The following is an 18,101-nucleotide window of genomic DNA, read 5'->3' on the forward strand; positions in this document are numbered from 1 at the left end:
GAACTTTCCCATTGAAAGAAATGGAAAGTGGATTAATCCGTTCCAGACGGGTGCGCGGAGTACTTAAACTGAAAATACTCAAACCGAGGCGTACTTAAACCAAGGTATGACTGTACAGTGCTGTTACTCTATTCCTACTGGGAAAACAAAAATCTGGAATCAGCTATATCAGGCATCCCCAAACTGCGGCCCTCCAGATGTTTTGGCCTACAACTCCCATGATCCCTAGCTAACAGGACCAGTGGTCAGGGATGATGGGAATTGTAGTCCAAAACATCTGGAGGGCCGAAGTTTGGGGATGCCTGAGCTATATCATCTTTTAAAAAAATCAGAGAAAGGAAGAGGATAAAAAAGGGATCACCAATACAACAAAGTATGTTTCCAATTCTAGTTGTAAATTTATTATCTTCTGCCTATCTGCTCCTTTTTACTGTATAATAGCTGTTAGAGGACTACAGACATTCCTGGACAAGGGATAGCCCAACCACTGCAGTCCATGCATTGGTGATCTCGAGGCTGGAATACAGTATTTCAATGTGCTCTATGTGGGGCTGCCCTTGGGTTTGGTTTGGAAGCTCCAGCTGATGCAGACTGCTGATGGGAGCTTTTGGCCAAGGACACATGGCACTATTGTTAAAGCAGCTACACTGGCTGCTTATCTACTTCTGAGCAAAGTTCATTGTATAAATTTACAAAGCCCCAAACAACTTATGTCGAGGGTACCTCCATGATCGCCTATATTCCAGCTTGATTACTGGAATCATCTGCAGGAGCATCGTTAATTGGCAAGGCTCCTTTGACAAACCAAGCCTTTAGTGTCATTGGCCCAGTCCTGTGGAATACTCTGCCAATAGAGATTCAGTGGGTTCCTTTTGTCCCAACTTTTAAATGCATGCCAAAAAATATTTTATTCCACCAGGCCTGCACAGGCAATTCAGAACACATATGCCACAATGGTTTATTAATGCTTGCTTTAAACTTTTGCTTTTTAATTGCTTTTAGTTTTTATGATTTTAATCTTTTTAAAGCATGTTTTGACATGCTTTGTGATTCAGCAGTAAATGAATACATCTATAAATAAAAATAGTAAGTAAACAAGTGTGCAATGGGACTATTGCCAGTTTAGCGTTTTTCAAATTTTGAAGCACCAAATTCTTGAGTAAATAGGACAGACTTCCCTGGCTGATATTATATGGAAGAGAGCTTTAACCTTTATTGCACAACCAACAGAAAAAGGGTCCTCTCTGAAGGCAGAAGTACTTCCTACAAGCTTAGCTGCTGCATAGGTTCCTATGAGAAAATGCAGTCTCTCAGGTACACGTGTCCCAGATCACTTAGCTTTATAACTCAAAACCAGCTTTAAGTGGTCATAATTATGACTGTGTCCAGAAACAAACTGGGATGCGCAATCAAGATTACATGTGGGGTTCATAATTTGCCCAGGTAAGCATGTGGCAACTGAAACTGGAGCAATCTCAACGGACTGTTTTCAGAAGAGATGTCAGTATAGGTGTAATAAGCTTGTTATGCTGTGTCCCAGAAGAATCTAGCCTCTTTGTTCTAAACTGAAGTTTTCAAAGGCTTTAAAAACTGCCCCACATATACATTGTACTAGTCTAGGCTAGATGTTACTTACAGCATAACAGTTGCAGTACTACAAACGTACAACTGTTGCTCATGTGTTGTATAGAATCCATCCAGATGTCTTTCAAGGTAGTGCCTCTGTTGAGAATAGATCTCATCCAAATCACTTGTATCTATGGGGTGTGATTTTCCTTGTTTTCCCTATCAGTAAGTGTGGTGTGGAACAAGGCTTGACAAGCCTATGCCTATGGCATATCTAAAGATAAGCAGCCCTACTCCCCTCCCCACCTACCCAGCATGCCCTGGGAGCATAGGAAGTTGCTTTACACAAAGTCAAGCCATTGACCTCCCTGGCACGTTTTTTGCACTTTTGGCAACAAGTCTCGTTTCAGATAAGGGGCATTTGGAGATAAAGAGAACTGGAACTGGAACCTATGCTCCACCACTGAGCTTCAGGTACTCCCCAATCCATACAGATTCGTTGTTTTTACAAGTTTAATTTTCGAAACGTGGTCAGAATGAATGCCTTCCCACTGTCTTGCTCAGGCGCGAGTGTATCTGTGCACATTTGTAAAATAATAATAATAATGCTTAAAAACTAACATTAGCAAAATATCTCCCACTGTAAAACCCTGTCATATTGTGAACTGCATAGGAGTAGACTGTCCGGCTGCAATAATCGGAGTATTATTATCCCAAGTTACAGTCCGTGATCGAGTCCAAAGTTAAAACGATTTCTGATTCGTTATTAATGTATTACATTTAAGTTCACTGGCAGTAGTGGTCCGGCACGTTTGTTTTGTTTTATGAAACTGCAAATGGCCATGTAAAGCAGAAAACCTTCTTCAATCTCTTCCATTCTTAGCTTTACAAAACAAAACAAAACAAAACCTCCCAATCGGATACGTTACAAAAACGCTGTGGAAAACGCGGTTTTTCTGCTCCATTGAAAGTTCCGGGAGAGCAAAGTTGCTTAAATCCTGCCTTCTTTTAAAACTCTCCCCGTACTCGTTTGCCTCCACGCTCGCAGCTCTGCCTTTTATAGAGCACCAAAGCGAGTCCCACCCAAGTTTAAATAGAATGTAGAGATAATTCAAATCCAGCCAATCACAAGGTATAAACATAGCAGAAAGCCCTACCCCCTAATTAATTACCCACGCTAGTCAATCATATTTAACCTGTCTAATCAGGGTGACGGGTGCTGCCTTTAGCCCATCCCATTACTTTCTGATCTGCTCCACTTTTGACCAATCAGGAGAACTCTCTCTCCGGCAAAACCAGTTTTTAATTAGTACGCCGAGGACCCTTTCCTGAGCTGTGCTTTCAGCTGCCTGATCTCACAGCCCGTTCAAGACGGTGCCTGCCTGGCTGTTAGTTTGGAATTGGGAACATCTGCATATAGTACTGTACTCAGAAAGCCTTGGCTTGTTTCAATGTATGTGTTGGCCGCGTGTCTTGCTGGATAAACCATCCAAAACAGTAATTAAGAGTTGTCCCAATTACATTTACTTATGTGGCTGGCTTTAGAAAAGTAATATTGAGGGAATGAAGCACTGCACAGTAATGATTTGGGTTTGTTTTTGTTTTGCTTTGGTACTAACAAAATCTAGCAGGAAGTTGCTTGATAGAGGAACAGCTAAATACTATCTAGAAGTGCATGAGTTGTGAACTATGTGAATGTATCTATGTATAGCCCAATTATTTTTTACTATATGTTTACTTTACTACAAACACCACAAAATTCAGCCTCCTGTCTCTTTTGGTACTGTTTTGTAGCCACTGAATATAGGGCATTAACAATATTTTTTTCTATAACAGGCTCAGTTAGTATTTATGTGATAAGGTACATTTATTTTGATTGGTAAACCATAACCAGAAAGTATGCATCGAATACTCCATTCTAGAGCAGCTAAGCAAAATCTCCAGAAGTAATTATAAACATGCTTATCTTTAAGTTCTACTGAACTAACTAAACTTTTTTATTATTCAGTTTCTTAGCTGGAATCCTGTGCACACTTACTAAAGAATAAATCCTCGTGGATACAGTAGGATACATACAAAGATAGCCCATATGATGCCATTCAGATGTCGAATTACAGCTCCCACAATCCCCAAGTACTGTTCATACAGGCTGAGGCTTATGGGAATTGTAGTCCAACAAAATCTGGAGGGCACCACATTGGCTATTCTTGCAGTACTGTATAACAGTATAATTACTTTTCTGTGTGCAAAAGGTATTAGAAGTGGTTGATTTGAATATCTCTTGTTTAATATCAAACTTACCCCTCTGTGTTTTATGCATTATAGCTAGAATGTTGTACATTAAAAATTGCTTTATTGTTATTAACACATACTTATTTCTTTATTAGTTGTTTTGTTTCTGTGGTGTTTTGACTGTGCAGTGCAGTCTTGTGTCTTCTGAGTTCAAGCCTCACTGAGTTCAAAAGACTTATTCACGTGTACATAATTGCACCTTAAATTCCCAGATACCAAAAAGAAAGGCTGGGTGTAGCCAGTAGATCAAATATGGGGCAGGTATGCAGGTGGCACTGTGGGTTAAACCACAGAGCCTAGGGCTTGCTGATCAGAAGGTCGGTGGTTCAAATCCGCGACGGGGTGAGCTCCCGTTGCTCGGTCCCTGCTCCTGCCAACCTAACAGTTTGAAAGCACGTCAAAGTGCAAGTAGATAAATAGGTACCGCTACAGCAGGAAGGTAAACGGCGTTTCCGTGTGCTGCTCTGGTTCGCCAGAAGCAGCTTTGTCATGCTGGCCACATGACCTGGAAGCTGTACGCCGGCTCCCTCAGCCAATAACGCGAGATGAGCGCTGCAACCCCAGAGTCGGTCACGACTGGACCTAATAGTCAGGGGTCCCTTTACCTTTAACATCCAGTACAAGTACTCATTCAAACAAATGAACACATATGCCCATTCAAACAAAGTAAGACATGTAATCACTATACATTTCTAAACATTTTATCTACTGTTTAGCAGAATGAAAGAAAGAACATGGCCACAACAGTTCATGAACTATTTACAGAGAGAGAAACTTTCTAGGTCATCTTTTTTGCATGTAGAAGGTCCCAGATTCAATTTGGGGGGTGGGGGGAAAGAGCCATCTGAAAATCCTGGTCAGTGCTGACAATACTGAGCTAGGTGAATCTGGTATCAGGCAGCTTCCTATGTTCCTGTGCTAATGTCATGATTACCGTAGAACTTCAGAAGTTGCAGGGTTTCCTCCAGTCCTCAAGATGCATTAGTTGTAGTATGGCAGGAATGGAGAACCTGTGCTCTCCCCCACTCGCATTGTGCCTAAAGAAGCAGTGGTACCAATATGGTTTGCTCTACATTCTACAAAAAAAAAAATAATCCATGAGCACCTGCCAGTCTAATCTGCTCCCACCAAATCCCATATGTGCCTGCATGGAACAGTTTTACATGTTCCCAGAATGCTGCACTTAGCATTTGACAGATAATGCTAAACATAAATGCACACCCTGGCAAAAGTTGCTTGTGGCTTCATCTCAATAGCTGACAGAAGCAGGCTAGGTTAAGAGTAGTGAAAAGAGGAATAAGGGAGAATGAATAGCTGGTAGGGTAAACTCGGCCTGCCACGGATGGCAGAGTAGGTGATGTGATGGTGATTTTGAAGAGACGTGCAGATGAAAGGGATTTGAAGATGATGGCCTTTTCGGCAGGGAAGCTTTTACAAGAGTTGCGAGTAGTAGTAGAAGGCAGAAGAATTGGTGGGGGGGGGGGACGGGGACGCACACAACTATATTTGCACAGGATTGCACCCATAGAATCCAATATGGTCTGGTATAAGTAGGAAGAATAATTTAATTAGTACACTCCAAGTCCTGTAGTTTAGGGGTGAAGAGAAGACAGATCATACTCCAACAGTGCCCAACTACAACTCCCATCAGGCATGTCCATGACCTGGGATGATAGGAGTTGTAGTTAAGCAATGTCCGGAGGACCAAAGGTTTCCCACACCTGGATTAGTAGTGTTCTGGCTTCTGTAAAGTGTGTGTTACAATTACCTTTGCAGGAAGTATGACTCGCAAACACTTGGCCTTTTCTAATAGACTTGGTTCCCTTGCCTAGCTTTGTGATGTGCTCAGTGACTTTAAGTGTGCTTATTGAGATTCAAGTCCTACAGAGTTCAGCAGGGCTTACTCCCTTGTATGCTTGAGAATACAGTTGCTGGAATTAGTGAAAGCTCATACCAATGACAAACTTAGTTGGTCTCTAAGGTGCTACTGGAAGGAATTTTTTTATTTTGTTTCGACTACGGCAGACCAACATACCTACTTACCTGTAACTAGAACTTGGGGCTGTAGTTGCTTAAATGAGTGGATGGCTTCCTCTCATATAAAAGTGTCATTTTAAACGTTTGGTGGGGATGTTAACAGTTTCAGCCAGAAGCCCTCTGATGCGAGTCTGCTCTCAAACATTCACATTTCATAGAAATGACAAGTGCTCCTTCTTTCTTTGTTCAATACAAGTTGAGCTTTTTCTTCTTAAGTTGAAATTGGTTGTTATTAAGAAGCTCGCTTCGAATTAAGATCCCACCCATTATTTCCACCCGCGTAAGGTCTGAAAACGCTCCCACCCACCCCCTCGGTCTGCTTGCGCCGAGCTCTTCCCTCCTGAGGATGCGAAGCTTAGCTTGAAACGCACGTCACTCATGAAGGTCGCTTAGTGTGCCTGTACCTTTAATTCACCCCGCGCTTGACAGCCCCGTGGTAATAATGTCTTCGTCGGAGGCTCTCCTTTGAGCGTGCGCGCGTGTGTGGCTATTTTGAAAGAGAGGGGGGTGGGGCAACGCAAATGCAAATTAAGTGAAAGGGGTGGAGGGAAGTGGCTTTTCCCCCCCATCGTTTCTCTTAAAATGTAAAATAAAAAATTAGCTGTATGTTATCTTCCCCCCTCCCTAAACCCCTGCCTTCCGTCCTTTTATTTTTTATCTTTTGCCTACCCCTCCTTTTTTTTAGACGCCTTGCTCCATTGCAATCAGGCATTTGGCTGACCCTCTATGAGTCTGTGCCTGCTGGGGTCCTGCCTCCGGAGCCCGTGCGGGGATGTCTCGGAGACCCCGCGCTGACTGCTGCTCAAACATCACGGTGAGTTTGTTACAATGTAGCAATTTCTCTTTAAATCTCTTAACTCTCTCTACCTGCAACTCAGGGCTGTGACAGGGCGAAAAAAACCTGGGGGGAAAGGGAACCGTGTCCCCCCCTCCTTGGGTAGCAGCCCTGATCTCTTTCCATTGCTCCCCCAATCCAGTTCTCCCCCCAAACAGCCTCATATTACTGCGTCTGCAGGGCACGTCTACAGAATACAATGTAGCTTTATAAAATGATACACAACGTTCTAATCGTTGTGGCCGATGAGGGGACGCTGGGAGGTTCTCTCCCCACCCCCATCTCTTATTTCGCATATCCCCACAGCCTTCTAGAATAGGTTTTCCTTCTCCACCAGATTTGGGGGGGGGGCGCTTTGGGGGAAAGGGGAAAAAGAGAAGAGATGATAATTCGCAGTGTCGGATTGTTATGTGTCGGGTTTTGATTTCCCGGTTGCAAAGGCATCGTCTATTTCGCTTTCCCCACCCCCACTCCACCTCCAAAATAAAAGCAAAGGATGCCCCCAGCAGATGGGTCTTTTCGCTTGGTTTTTGATTGCTTGGATGGTGGGATATAAAGCAAAAAAAATGATTATTTTCCTTGATGTCAAATTTGAAAAGGGAAATCCAGTGTTATAGGCATTTGCTTTTTAAAAATCCAAACACTATAGTAAAAATTAATTCTTGAGCTCTGTAAAACAAGGAAGACCTGCCAAATACGGGTTATCCTCTATTAACCTTCTCTCCACCTCTTTATGAAATCTCAAACTTGAGCCTCTGGCCTTGTCTTTTAAACCGCTGCTTGTTTGTTTTGTGCTGATTTGGTTCAAAAAAAGCAACAATACAACTAAGTGATAATACATTGGATAGAAATTTTCAATGGCTTGTTTTTTGTTTGTTTTTTGTTTGGTAGCCAAAGGTATGTTGTGCTCCTGTGATCCATTCTTGTGTTGTCCTGAGCATATATATTTATGGGAAATAAAAACAAATATTTTGCTTTTCAGATGTGCATTTTGTTTGTGAATCATGGCTGCCCCCCTTTTAGCACAGTTATGTTTGGGTTTGGGTTCTTTCTATATGCTTGTGTACACATTTGCAATACATTTCAAACTTTGGTTCTCTGGCCTGTCCTGTTGTTCTATGTGTCCCAGTTAGTTGTCCAATCCCTTCTGGAGTTTATCCAAAGAATTGCATACCTCGGAGTTCAGAATAATAAACAAACCGAAAAGCATAAGAGGTGATTCTGTATATGTTTTGGAAAGCCAGTGTTTTTCAAAAGTGTTTTCTAAAACAGCTCCTCTTCACCATGATCAAATTCATATTCTATTGACATCTCTTTAATGACTGTTTCAGGAGTATTGATACTATATACTGTACGTATATCAAAACGTCATACAGTAAAGCTGAGTGTTCACTGAAAGGAGTTGAAGTATTGTAGTGGGTTTGCCCAAAATCATATACTTGATTGTTTGGGGTATCTGAATATAAGGAGAGGTTTTTCTTTTTATTTGGTTGTTTATACAAGTAACTTTCTTGTTGTTTAGTCGTTTAGTCGTGTCCAACTCTTCGTGACCCCATGGACCATAGCACGCCAGGCACTCCTGTCTTGCACTGCCTCCCGCAGTTTGGTCAAACTCATGTTCGTAGCTTCGAGAACATTGTCCAACCATCTCGTCCTCTGTCGTCCCCTTCTCCTAGTGCCCTCAATCTTTCCCAACATCAGGGTCTTTTCCAAGGATTCTTCTCTTCTCATGAGGTGGCCAAAGTATTGGAGCCTCAGCTTCACGATCTGTCCTTCCAGTGAGCATAAGAGTAACTACACTGATCTAAAATGAAACGTCATGGTGATATGAGTTGGGGTTTATTTTGCTTGTAATTCAGGTTCACCTACTTGCTAGATTCCTGAGTTTTTACTTAAGTGCTCAACCAGTCAACTGTTTCACTGAAATTACCTGACTAAAAATGTGTACAGATGACATTACTTACACTATGATCCTAAACACATTTGTTTAAAGAATGTCCCATAGAAATCACCCAGATAGCCAAGTAAATGTGGATAAGATCAAAGTCTTAGAATCAGAATTCTAGGACAAGATTTGAATACTATATTGTTTGTGCTTGCTGAAAAAATAATCCAATTATTGCCATGTCTTTTTTAAAAAGATCAACTGGAACAATTCTGAATAACTTCCCACCTCTGCTTTTCAAAATAAGGAGAACTAAGGGTTGTTTTTTTGTTTGCTTGTTTTTAAAGAACATATGGTATGTTTTCCACAACTGTGCCTTAGAAGTTGTTCTGCCTTTTCGTTGTGCCAAATTACCATGTGCCCGTTGATGCTGATATTAAATCAAGTATGAGCTGAACTTTTATTATTTATATTTCTCTCCCACCAAATAGTAAATGTATTTCTAATACTTGACAAGTAGAAAATAATGGTAGCCGCGTGGGTCCATAAGAAAATTCCAAAATCCTTATTATGGCAATACCTGTATTAGGCCAACCAAAATATCAGAAAATAGTTTGCAAGCTTTCAAGTTCTCTAGAACTGTTCATCACTTGAAAGCACTAATAGGTTCAATCCTTGCTGTTTTGTTTGGAACACTTATTATAGTGTCCCTTTAATGCCAAATATTTCAGGATATTAATACAGTACATGTACTAAATTTCTTAATTACAAAATGCAAAAAACCTGGAATGCATCTTTTATTTGTATGGCAGGATGCTTGAGAGGTTTAAGAATGTTATTGACACCCTCTCTCTCCAGGTTTTTAAAAAACTAACTGATCTTCCACTAGGCGCTCCCCCACCCTGTTATATACATAAAGAGATCAATAGAAGGTTTTCAGATAATGCTCGTTTGTAACTGCAATTTTGGTGATGATCTGAAGAAGTTCACAATTTGGGAGTACTCCTAGACCTGGCTTTGCCCCTAGATGCAAGGGTAGCAGCTGGGGTTTGGAGTGATTTGCCCAGATTAGGCTGGTGTTTTAGATGCATCCATCCGTGGGAAGTTCTATCCTAGCTTTGGTGACACATGCTTTAGTTACTTCCAGACTTGATGACTGCAGTACACTCTACATGGGGCTGCCTTTGAAGAATTTTCAGTTGGTCCAGAATGTAACCACAAGTGTCTTGATGGGTACTCAGCCTTTGGAGCACATTCTGTTGATATTCTGCACTGGCTTCCAGTTTGTTTCTTAGCATAGTTCAGAGTCCTGGTTATGACCTTTAAAGCCCTCAGTGATTTAGTCTAGATATCTTTCTCTTCTCATACATCTTTTCCTGTTAGTTAAGATCTGCAAGGGAGGCTCTTTTCAATATCCCAATGATGTTAGAGCAGGCATAGGCAAACTCAGCCCTCCAGTTGTTTGGGACTACAATTCCCATCATCCCTGACCACTGGTCCTGTTAGCTAGGGATCATGGGAGTTGTAGTCCCAAAACATCTGGGAGGCCGAGTTTGCCTATGCCTGTGTTAGAGATATGGTTGGTTGAGGTTTAGGAGAGAAACATTTCTGCGGCTATGCCCAACTGTGAAATTGCTGTCTTGAGGTTTGGTCCACTCTCTTTTGATCTCTCTCGGTATATATTGAAGGCATTTTTATTCTATTGGGTGTCAGCCTACTGAGTTGAGATACTTTAAGGCTGTTTTAGTGGACAAATCTATGGGACCACGCATTGGTTTTTAATGCTATGTTTTACTGTTTTGTTAATTAATGTTTGTAAACTACCTTGATTGCAATAGGAGGAAGGAGTATAACCTTAATAAACAAAATAGGGGAAAAAATTATGCCACAATCCAGAAACTAGCTCTGTACTAGCTACAGAGAGAGAGATTTGTTGACCATGCAGGCGATTCATATATCTGCAGTAAGGGTACCACCCTGCTTGGGTTTGCAGAACTGCTGTATCTCAGCATCATTTTCTGTGTCAGAAAACATACTGTTTTCAAAATAATTTCTTAGACCAGGACCCAGGATTAGGAGGGTCTTGAAAAGACAGACACAACAGCAACTTCTTTTTAGGAGAATTCACAGGATGCTTGTGCATGTACTATCAGACAAGGGTGTTTAAATTTGGGTAGAGCAGGGGTAGGGGCCGGATGCAGCCCAATCGCCTTCTCAATCTGGCTCGCAGACGGTCCGGGGAATCAGCATGTTTTTACATGAGTAGAATGTGTCCTTTTATTTAAAATGCACCTCTGGGTTATTTGTGGGGCATAGGAATTCATTCATTTTTTCCCTTCAAAATATAGTCCAGCCCACCGCATGGTCTGCGGGATGGTGGAATGGCCCACGGCTGAAAAAGGTTGCTGACCCCTGGGGTAGAGGCATGGTTACGCTGTTGCTCCAAGAGTCCAGCTTGGAGCACAAGCCTGAGGAGGGGATGCCAGCTACTTAGTCACCAGAAGTTTGTGTGCACGTTCTGTGCACCTTAGGAGCTACCATGTGTGCTTTGTCAATAAAGAATTAAACTATCAACCATTTGTCCTCTTTGGGCTCGGTGGGCTCGGGACAATAGTGCCAATAGAAATCCATTAATTTCACATTTCCCCCTACCTCCTTTCTTATTTTTTTAATTTATTAATTGCTATACTGTTTACTTGCCCAGATAGCTTCTGAGTGGCTTGGCATATATAATTTTGTAGTTCAAAGGCTGTTTTGGCTTGGAAGGTTTTGGATTATGCAATAACATACTAGAGTCAAAATGGCTCCAACACATGAACAAGTGTGCCTTCGACTTTTAACCCTACCAAATATATACTTTTATCCCAAACTCACAACCTTAGTTTTAAAGACTAAGCTATTGTTTTGAAAGAAGTTCATAAATGAAAGTAATAAATTACATGAGGGAGAATAGGGTGAAAGAAAAACAAGGTTTGTTAAATTGTCATGTGACTATTTAGATCTCTTAGTCAAACTTCCTGATTGCAAGTGTATGTGTGTAAATATTCAGGCACAAATACCGGTATGTATGCATTGTTTTATCTCAAGGGTATCCAGTTTTTGTCAGAGTGAGTCTTTTAAAAATAAAATGGAAATATGGCAGAAGGTGATTGCTTATGGCCACAAACTATTGGCAACTGGATTTGCAAAATGTATTTATTTATTCTTTAAAACAGTCACACCTTTCTTCCTGCAGTGTAGGGGAAGTCAAAAGAAGCGAACAACATATAAATGGGGGGGGGGGAATCCAGCCAATATTAAAGCATAAAGAAACACTTTGGTAATCAAATCTGTAATTACAACAGATTATTGGTTCAGCCTGTCCCAAAGTTGTCCCTGAAGAGCCAGGTCTTTACCGGACACAAGAGGGCATTCCATTGTGTCAGTGCTACAACTGAATAAGTTGAGGGAGCAAATCCACTTTAGCTCTTCTGCATGCATTAAGGTGGAGGTAGCAAAAAGATAACCAACATATGATTGTCACAAGGATTGAAACATGTACGCTCTTTGTATCACTCAGACTGAGAAGGGTCATGTGAAGTCCAATCTGTTTTTTGTTTACCTTGTCAAATAAACACTTTGGTTGGGAAGGAGATTTACGTAGTCTTCCAAGGATGTCTTGCTTCACACTTTGAAAATGTTGACTTGGCTGAAATCATAGTTAGTGTACTTTTTGTGATTGAAACTCTAAATGATGGTCAACAGTCAGCAGCCACTGGGCCATATCTGGCTTCCTGTGCTATTAAGCTCTCAGTAACTTGTAATTCAGAAACAAAGAGAAATGTGAAGGGAGCAGAAAATGTGGCAATGGGACTTCATGACATACCTATGGGAAATGAGTTTTTCAATTACTATTTAGGTTTTTATATTTATTTTATATTTAGCTCTCATTGCTCGGTCCCAGCTCCTGCCAACCTAGCAGGTCGAAAGCATGTCAAAGTGCAAGTAGATAAACAGGGGGAAGGTAAACGGCGTTTCCGTGTGCTGCTCTGGTTCGCCAGAAGTGTCTTTGTCATGCTGGCCACATGATCTGGAAGCTGTACGCCGGCTCCCTCGGCCAATAACGCGAGATGAGCGCCGCAACCCCAGAGTCGGTCACGACTGGACCTAATGGTCAGGGGTCCCTTTACCTTTACTTACAATATCCTATATATAAGCGTATTTCATACATAACATCTGCAGAGTCACCAGTTCATCTGTTCTATACTGATTCCAATTACAAAATAAATGGTGGCCAGTTTTGTTGAAAAGTGTAACTTAGACTGAGTGGGAAAAGTTTTATTCAGGATCTTTGGAAGACGTTGATTCAGGTCACATTTAACACTGAGCCAAACCATGACTTAGCACAAACATGGGCTCTTAGAAAGGAGATTGTGGCCACTGCTCCTCCAGTCCTGCTGTTGTGAGCTAAGCCATGGTTTGACTTAGTGTGTTGTCTCCTCGGGGATCATCCTTCAGATAAACCACAAGCCATAAGCCCAAGAAGAAATTTGCTTATACTGTAGTTTGTGGCTTTGTTTGGAGCAGGACAAACTATGAGCCCAGGTCAGACGATGCACTAAGCTAAACCGTGGCTTGGCTCACAGGAACACCCGGGGGGGGGGGGAGGAAAGCTACCAATGCAAGCACATGTCTACAGTTGCAGTTATAAGAGCCATTGTTGGGAATCCTCGCGTTTATCTACTTCTATTAAGTCCCCCTTTCTATTTCCTTAGTTAATAATGTTTGCTTCCTGTTCCCATCTTATACCTATTTGTTCTCTCCAGTTACTATTTTGTTTAAGGGGGGGGGGGAGCCAGTTGATTTCAATTGATTTCAAACTAATCAGCATGTTATTCTTGTTTCACTTGCTTCTTCTTCTTTTTTCTTTGCCATGCTGCAGAGGTAAAAGTTACAGCTTGAGAACATTGCACTTCATTATGATTGTAGTGGGATGGATTCTAAGGCCTCCACAGAGTAAACCAATTATTTTCATGGGTCTCCTCTAACTTGGACTCAGTTTGATGCAACGTGTTTATGTGCAAAGAAGTTCTCCATTGGTTTTTCAAATCTCTGAACTAGCCAAGTGTAGATTTTCTGTATCCAATTTGGGGAACTCATTCCATTTATTTATTCATAACACTTGAGAGGCTAGTTGAGACTAGCCAGCACCCTGCACCAAGCTCAAAGAGCATCCTTGCACATCCCCAATACTCCCCTGCAGCTATGCATTGAGTTCTTTGTGACACTCCTGCTAGTACTGGTTTTAAATGCAAAACCACTCACCAAATTTTCTTTCCTTAAAAGTAGTAGGCTTTTAAACTAAATAAATCCTTATGAATTCATTTGCACACAAAAGTGACTTGAAATGTGCAAAAAAGTTTCAGTTTGTGGTTTAGTAGGACTTTCATCTTGGTCCAAACTTAAGTTAAACTGTAGTACTTAAATTTTATTCTATTTCATCCTGTTCAGACAAAACTGGTTTTAGGGGGAAATACAGTGGTACCTCAGGTTAAGAACTTGATTAGTTCTGGAGGTCCGTTCTTAACCTGAAACTGTTCTTATCTGTATCTGAAGAAGTGTGCATGCACACGAAAGCTCATACCAAAATAAAAACTTAGTTGGTCTTTAAGGTGCTACTGAAGGAATTTTTTTATTTTACTTCGATCCAGACCAACACGGCTACCTACCTGTTCTTAACCTGAGGTACCACTTTAGCTAATGGGGCTTCCCGCTGCTGCTGCTGCGCGATTTCTGTTCTCATCCTGAAGCAAAGTTCTTAACCTGAGGTACTATTTCTGGGTTAGTGGAGTCTGTAACCTGAAGCATCTGTAACCAGAGGTACCACTGTAGAGCTAGGAGGAAGTGAGTATTATTTGACTGAGGCTCAGTTGCCCAAACACTCAACCCAGTATCTGTAGTTCAAACAGGCAGTGGTGTGGCTTGTATCACCTAATCACTAGCAAGGAAGCAATGACCCACACTCAATAAATATAGTCTGATTCTCTACGTTTTCTGGGTTGAGGAAAAGGTGGCTTCCCCTGGCCCTCACCCAAGGAATGTGGCAGAATAGAAGTACACCTGATGTGTTTCTACACTCTAGAGTCAGCAAGAAAAAAAACACCTTTCCCTCATTAGATTTCAGGACACTGAGGAATAAGACTGCATAAGAAGTCCTTCGTCTTCTGTGATCCTTTGCAACTTTAACAAGGGAGAAGAGGCCCCAACTCCCAAAGCAGGATTCCCTGTACATTGTGGAGAATGAAGAAATAGTGAGGTGAAATAATGAGAAGAATCAATTCACTTTCTTCATACTACTGTACTTTATAGATTTGGAGTTGTATTTCTCCCTGCACCCCTCCATTTAATTCAATTGTGAATCAAGCTGTTTGACCTCTAGGGCTTCCATTCCATTGTTGTGTTCAAATGCAGGAATGCCACAAAAGCATTAGTAATAGTAATTATTATTAATAATAATAACAAAATTGCTGCCTTTGACTACCGCACCCCTCAAAAAATCCACATCTTCAGGTTTACAGTTTTTGAATCTGATAATTTTGTGTATGCACATCCACAAATGAATTACTGTGGGATAATTTACTCCTGGGCATTATGATAATTGGGGAGGGTAACTACATACTTCTAAATGCAATTAAACAGGAAACTTAATAAACTAGTTACATTTGGGACTTTCCTCTCTCAGGGATTCTCTTAACTGTGTATCATTTAATCTTCTGGAAACACTTTGTAATCATCACACTGGAAGGTAGAATTCATTCCACCAAGGTAGAATTCAGTGCACAAAAATTCATAATAATTACTGGTAATAATTTCTCAGATTAAGGTGTATTGCTGAAAAACAAGAGGAACAGACAGATTGTTCAGTAGACGTCACTGGTTTAGGTCATCAGTAGCCAGACAGCAGATTTCTTTACACCCTCTGCTTCTTGCTCCTTTATTCTTCAGGCAGCATTTTATGTTGCCTACCTCATCTGTTAGCCATCTAGTTCAGTTAGCGTTTAAGCTGCGCTGCATTTTACCTCCCCCCCTTTCTTTTTGCAATTGGATCCCACAAGCTATTGCTTTCTTGAAATTTATTTGAGAAGCTGGGGACTGCACATCCATTTAACACCTTGTGTCTTTTGATAGTCAAACACAGCTGCCTTCTGTACATATCACAGCAGGTAATATACCTTCTTTGCAGTCTTTCCCTTAAAGACCTTTGTACCTTGACCTACTGCTTATAATAGTTTCTGTATCTACAGGGCAACACTGCTGATCCTTCCAGTGGGCAGCAATGATCACTATACTTCCCCATCCCTGAATACATCTTGGTGGTTCTATTTCTGTGAGTGTTTTCTCCTGGTTGGTAGCTGCTCTCTGCTTGTCTTACCATGGTTGTGTAATTGTAGAATGTTTGTAAGGAATGCAAACACAGGATGGTGAGTATATTGCATCATCCCAATCTTACTGCTTTTCATAAAAAGTTCTACACCACCACAATTTGCAACCTGCACTTCCTCCAGTGAGTTCAGGATTCTATTACTTGCCACATTCTGGCTTTAAAACTACCCTGTACCGTATGGAAAGAGAATCCGGTGAGCTTAATGGATGTGCAAGAATTTAAACCTCAGATCTCCCCAGGCCACAACGAGCGCTTCTTCAGTGCAGCCCAGTGAATTTATAACTGTTTATGCTCACATCTTTCCACTGCTCTGGCAGTGTTTGCCTATTTGTTTCATTCTGTTTCAGTTGCCCAACATCAAAAGTAATTACAATATTTCAGCCAATGAAAACATTATTTATTGGAAGCCTTTATACCCTGCCTTTCCATTTTTAAAATTCTCAAGGTAGCTTACAACATCTAAATTTAGAACAACGAAATTTTAATTAACCTGTAAGCTGCTCTGGGAGCCTTTTCAGGGGAAGCACCAAGAAGAAAAAGTTTTATTAACAACAACAATAAATATACTACAAATTTAGCAGTTAAGAGAAAGGGATAGCAGAACTCTAAAATCACAAGATTTAAGGGAGCATTAAAACAATTAGCAGTTTGACAGGTTAAAATTAATAGGTATGAGACAGTAAGAAACCACCAGGGAAGGAGTGAGGAACTCGTTATTGGGGGGCGGGGCAGTTCACGATGATAGGCCTGCCTTATTGCAACCTGAGGGCCTCTGGATGTTTTGAATTACAGCTTCCAGCAGTGCAGTCAGCATGGCCAATGGTCAAGAATGACTAGGAATTATAGTCCAAAACATCTGGAAGGGACCAGGTGAGGGAAGGCTGGGCTAAGCTCAGCCAAGAGAAAGCCCTTTCCTGCGTCCCAGCGATTTCCATATATTAAAAAGATGTGGAGGAGAACCTCTCTGGAGCATCTTAATGAGGAGGCAAGCTTCTGTAGGAAGAGGTGGTCCTTTTGATGTCCTGGTATTAACTGTTAGGCTTCAAAGGTAATGATCAACACTTGGAATTACTCTCAGAAACAGATAGGGAGCCAGCACAGGTTTTGCAAAAGGGGATTCACATGCTTCTGGTAATCAGCTCTGATCAGAATTTTAGCTACTGCAATCTGGACAAGCTGAAGTTTACAGGCACCCTTCAAAGAGATCTTCACATAGAGTACCCATCCAATCCCAGTGTAACTAAGTGGTATATACAAATCTTATCAAATAAATAAATGGGAGGCTATTGCTTGGTGCCATGCAAGTTGTCTGGCGTCCCACAATATTTTGTTTTCTCTCTCTCTCCTGTGCTATTTAGCATCTATTTCTAGGCGGCCCAACTTTTCATACCGACTAGGCTGCAAGGGTACTTCACTATGGAACCTGTGGGCTGCACACTCCCTGATTTGGGAAGAAGGTGGGAGGTCTCCATGACCCTGCCAGAGCCTTGCATCTCTTTCCCAAAGCCTGGTGCCTCACTTACCTGGCTTTGGGAAAGCAGTGCGAGGGCTAGAAGGGGGCATCAAATGTTGCAGAGAGCCACCAAAGAAGGCATTGCAAGCCACATGTTGGACCACCCTGATCTATTTAACACTACTAGGAGCTGGTTTAGTGTGAGGTGTCACAAATATGCAGATGATGTCCAGACCAGTTCTATCTCTCCATTTCATCTGAAGCAAGAGGTGATTCAGGTACTACAGCTGTGCTTGGGAGATGTGATGACTGGAGGTGGTATATAAATCTTCTCAAATAAGCCAGTAAATTGAGATGAATCCTGACAAGACAGAGGTATCATGTGTTCAGAGTTCTTGGGTCCAATATGTGGGGAGATAGCCTGTTTTAATTGTGACTGTAGCCTCCCATAAGGAGCAAATCCATAGCTTGAGGATACTCCTGGATCCAGTATTGTCACAAGCTTCAGGTGGCCTCAGTGGCTAGGAGTACATATTTCCAGCTCCAGCTAGTTAAGCTATGGCCCCTTTTGATGACTTGGGCACTGTACTTCATGCTCTGGTAACCTCCA

At 41.5% G+C, this 18,101-nt stretch overlaps 1 protein-coding gene across 10 annotated transcripts in view; it reads left to right on the forward strand.

Annotated features, from left to right (window-relative positions):
- The first annotated feature begins 1,940 nt into the window (after nucleotides 1–1,940).
- BICRA (BRD4 interacting chromatin remodeling complex associated protein) overlaps nucleotides 1,941–18,101 on the forward strand; it is a 95,345-nt gene continuing 79,184 nt past the window's right edge. For 3 of the 10 annotated variants that reach the window (XM_088672770.1, XM_088672771.1, XM_060275521.2), the window contains exons 1-2: nucleotides 6,493–6,709; nucleotides 15,899–15,981. In XM_088672770.1, coding sequence (XP_088528896.1) covers nucleotides 6,501–6,709; nucleotides 15,899–15,981 — 292 coding nt within the window. In that variant the 5' untranslated portion in view covers nucleotides 6,493–6,500. Of the gene's footprint in view, nucleotides 2,041–6,469; nucleotides 6,710–14,770; nucleotides 14,911–15,898; nucleotides 15,982–18,101 lie in introns of those variants that run through there. The other 7 variants (XM_060275529.2, XM_060275522.2, XM_060275520.2 and 4 more) reach the window with 7 other exon arrangements.

The sequence above is a fragment of the Zootoca vivipara genome, chromosome 6 (genome assembly GCF_965207765.1).
Source record: "Zootoca vivipara chromosome 6, rZooViv2.hap1.1, whole genome shotgun sequence".
NCBI lineage: Eukaryota > Metazoa > Chordata > Lepidosauria > Squamata > Lacertidae > Zootoca > Zootoca vivipara.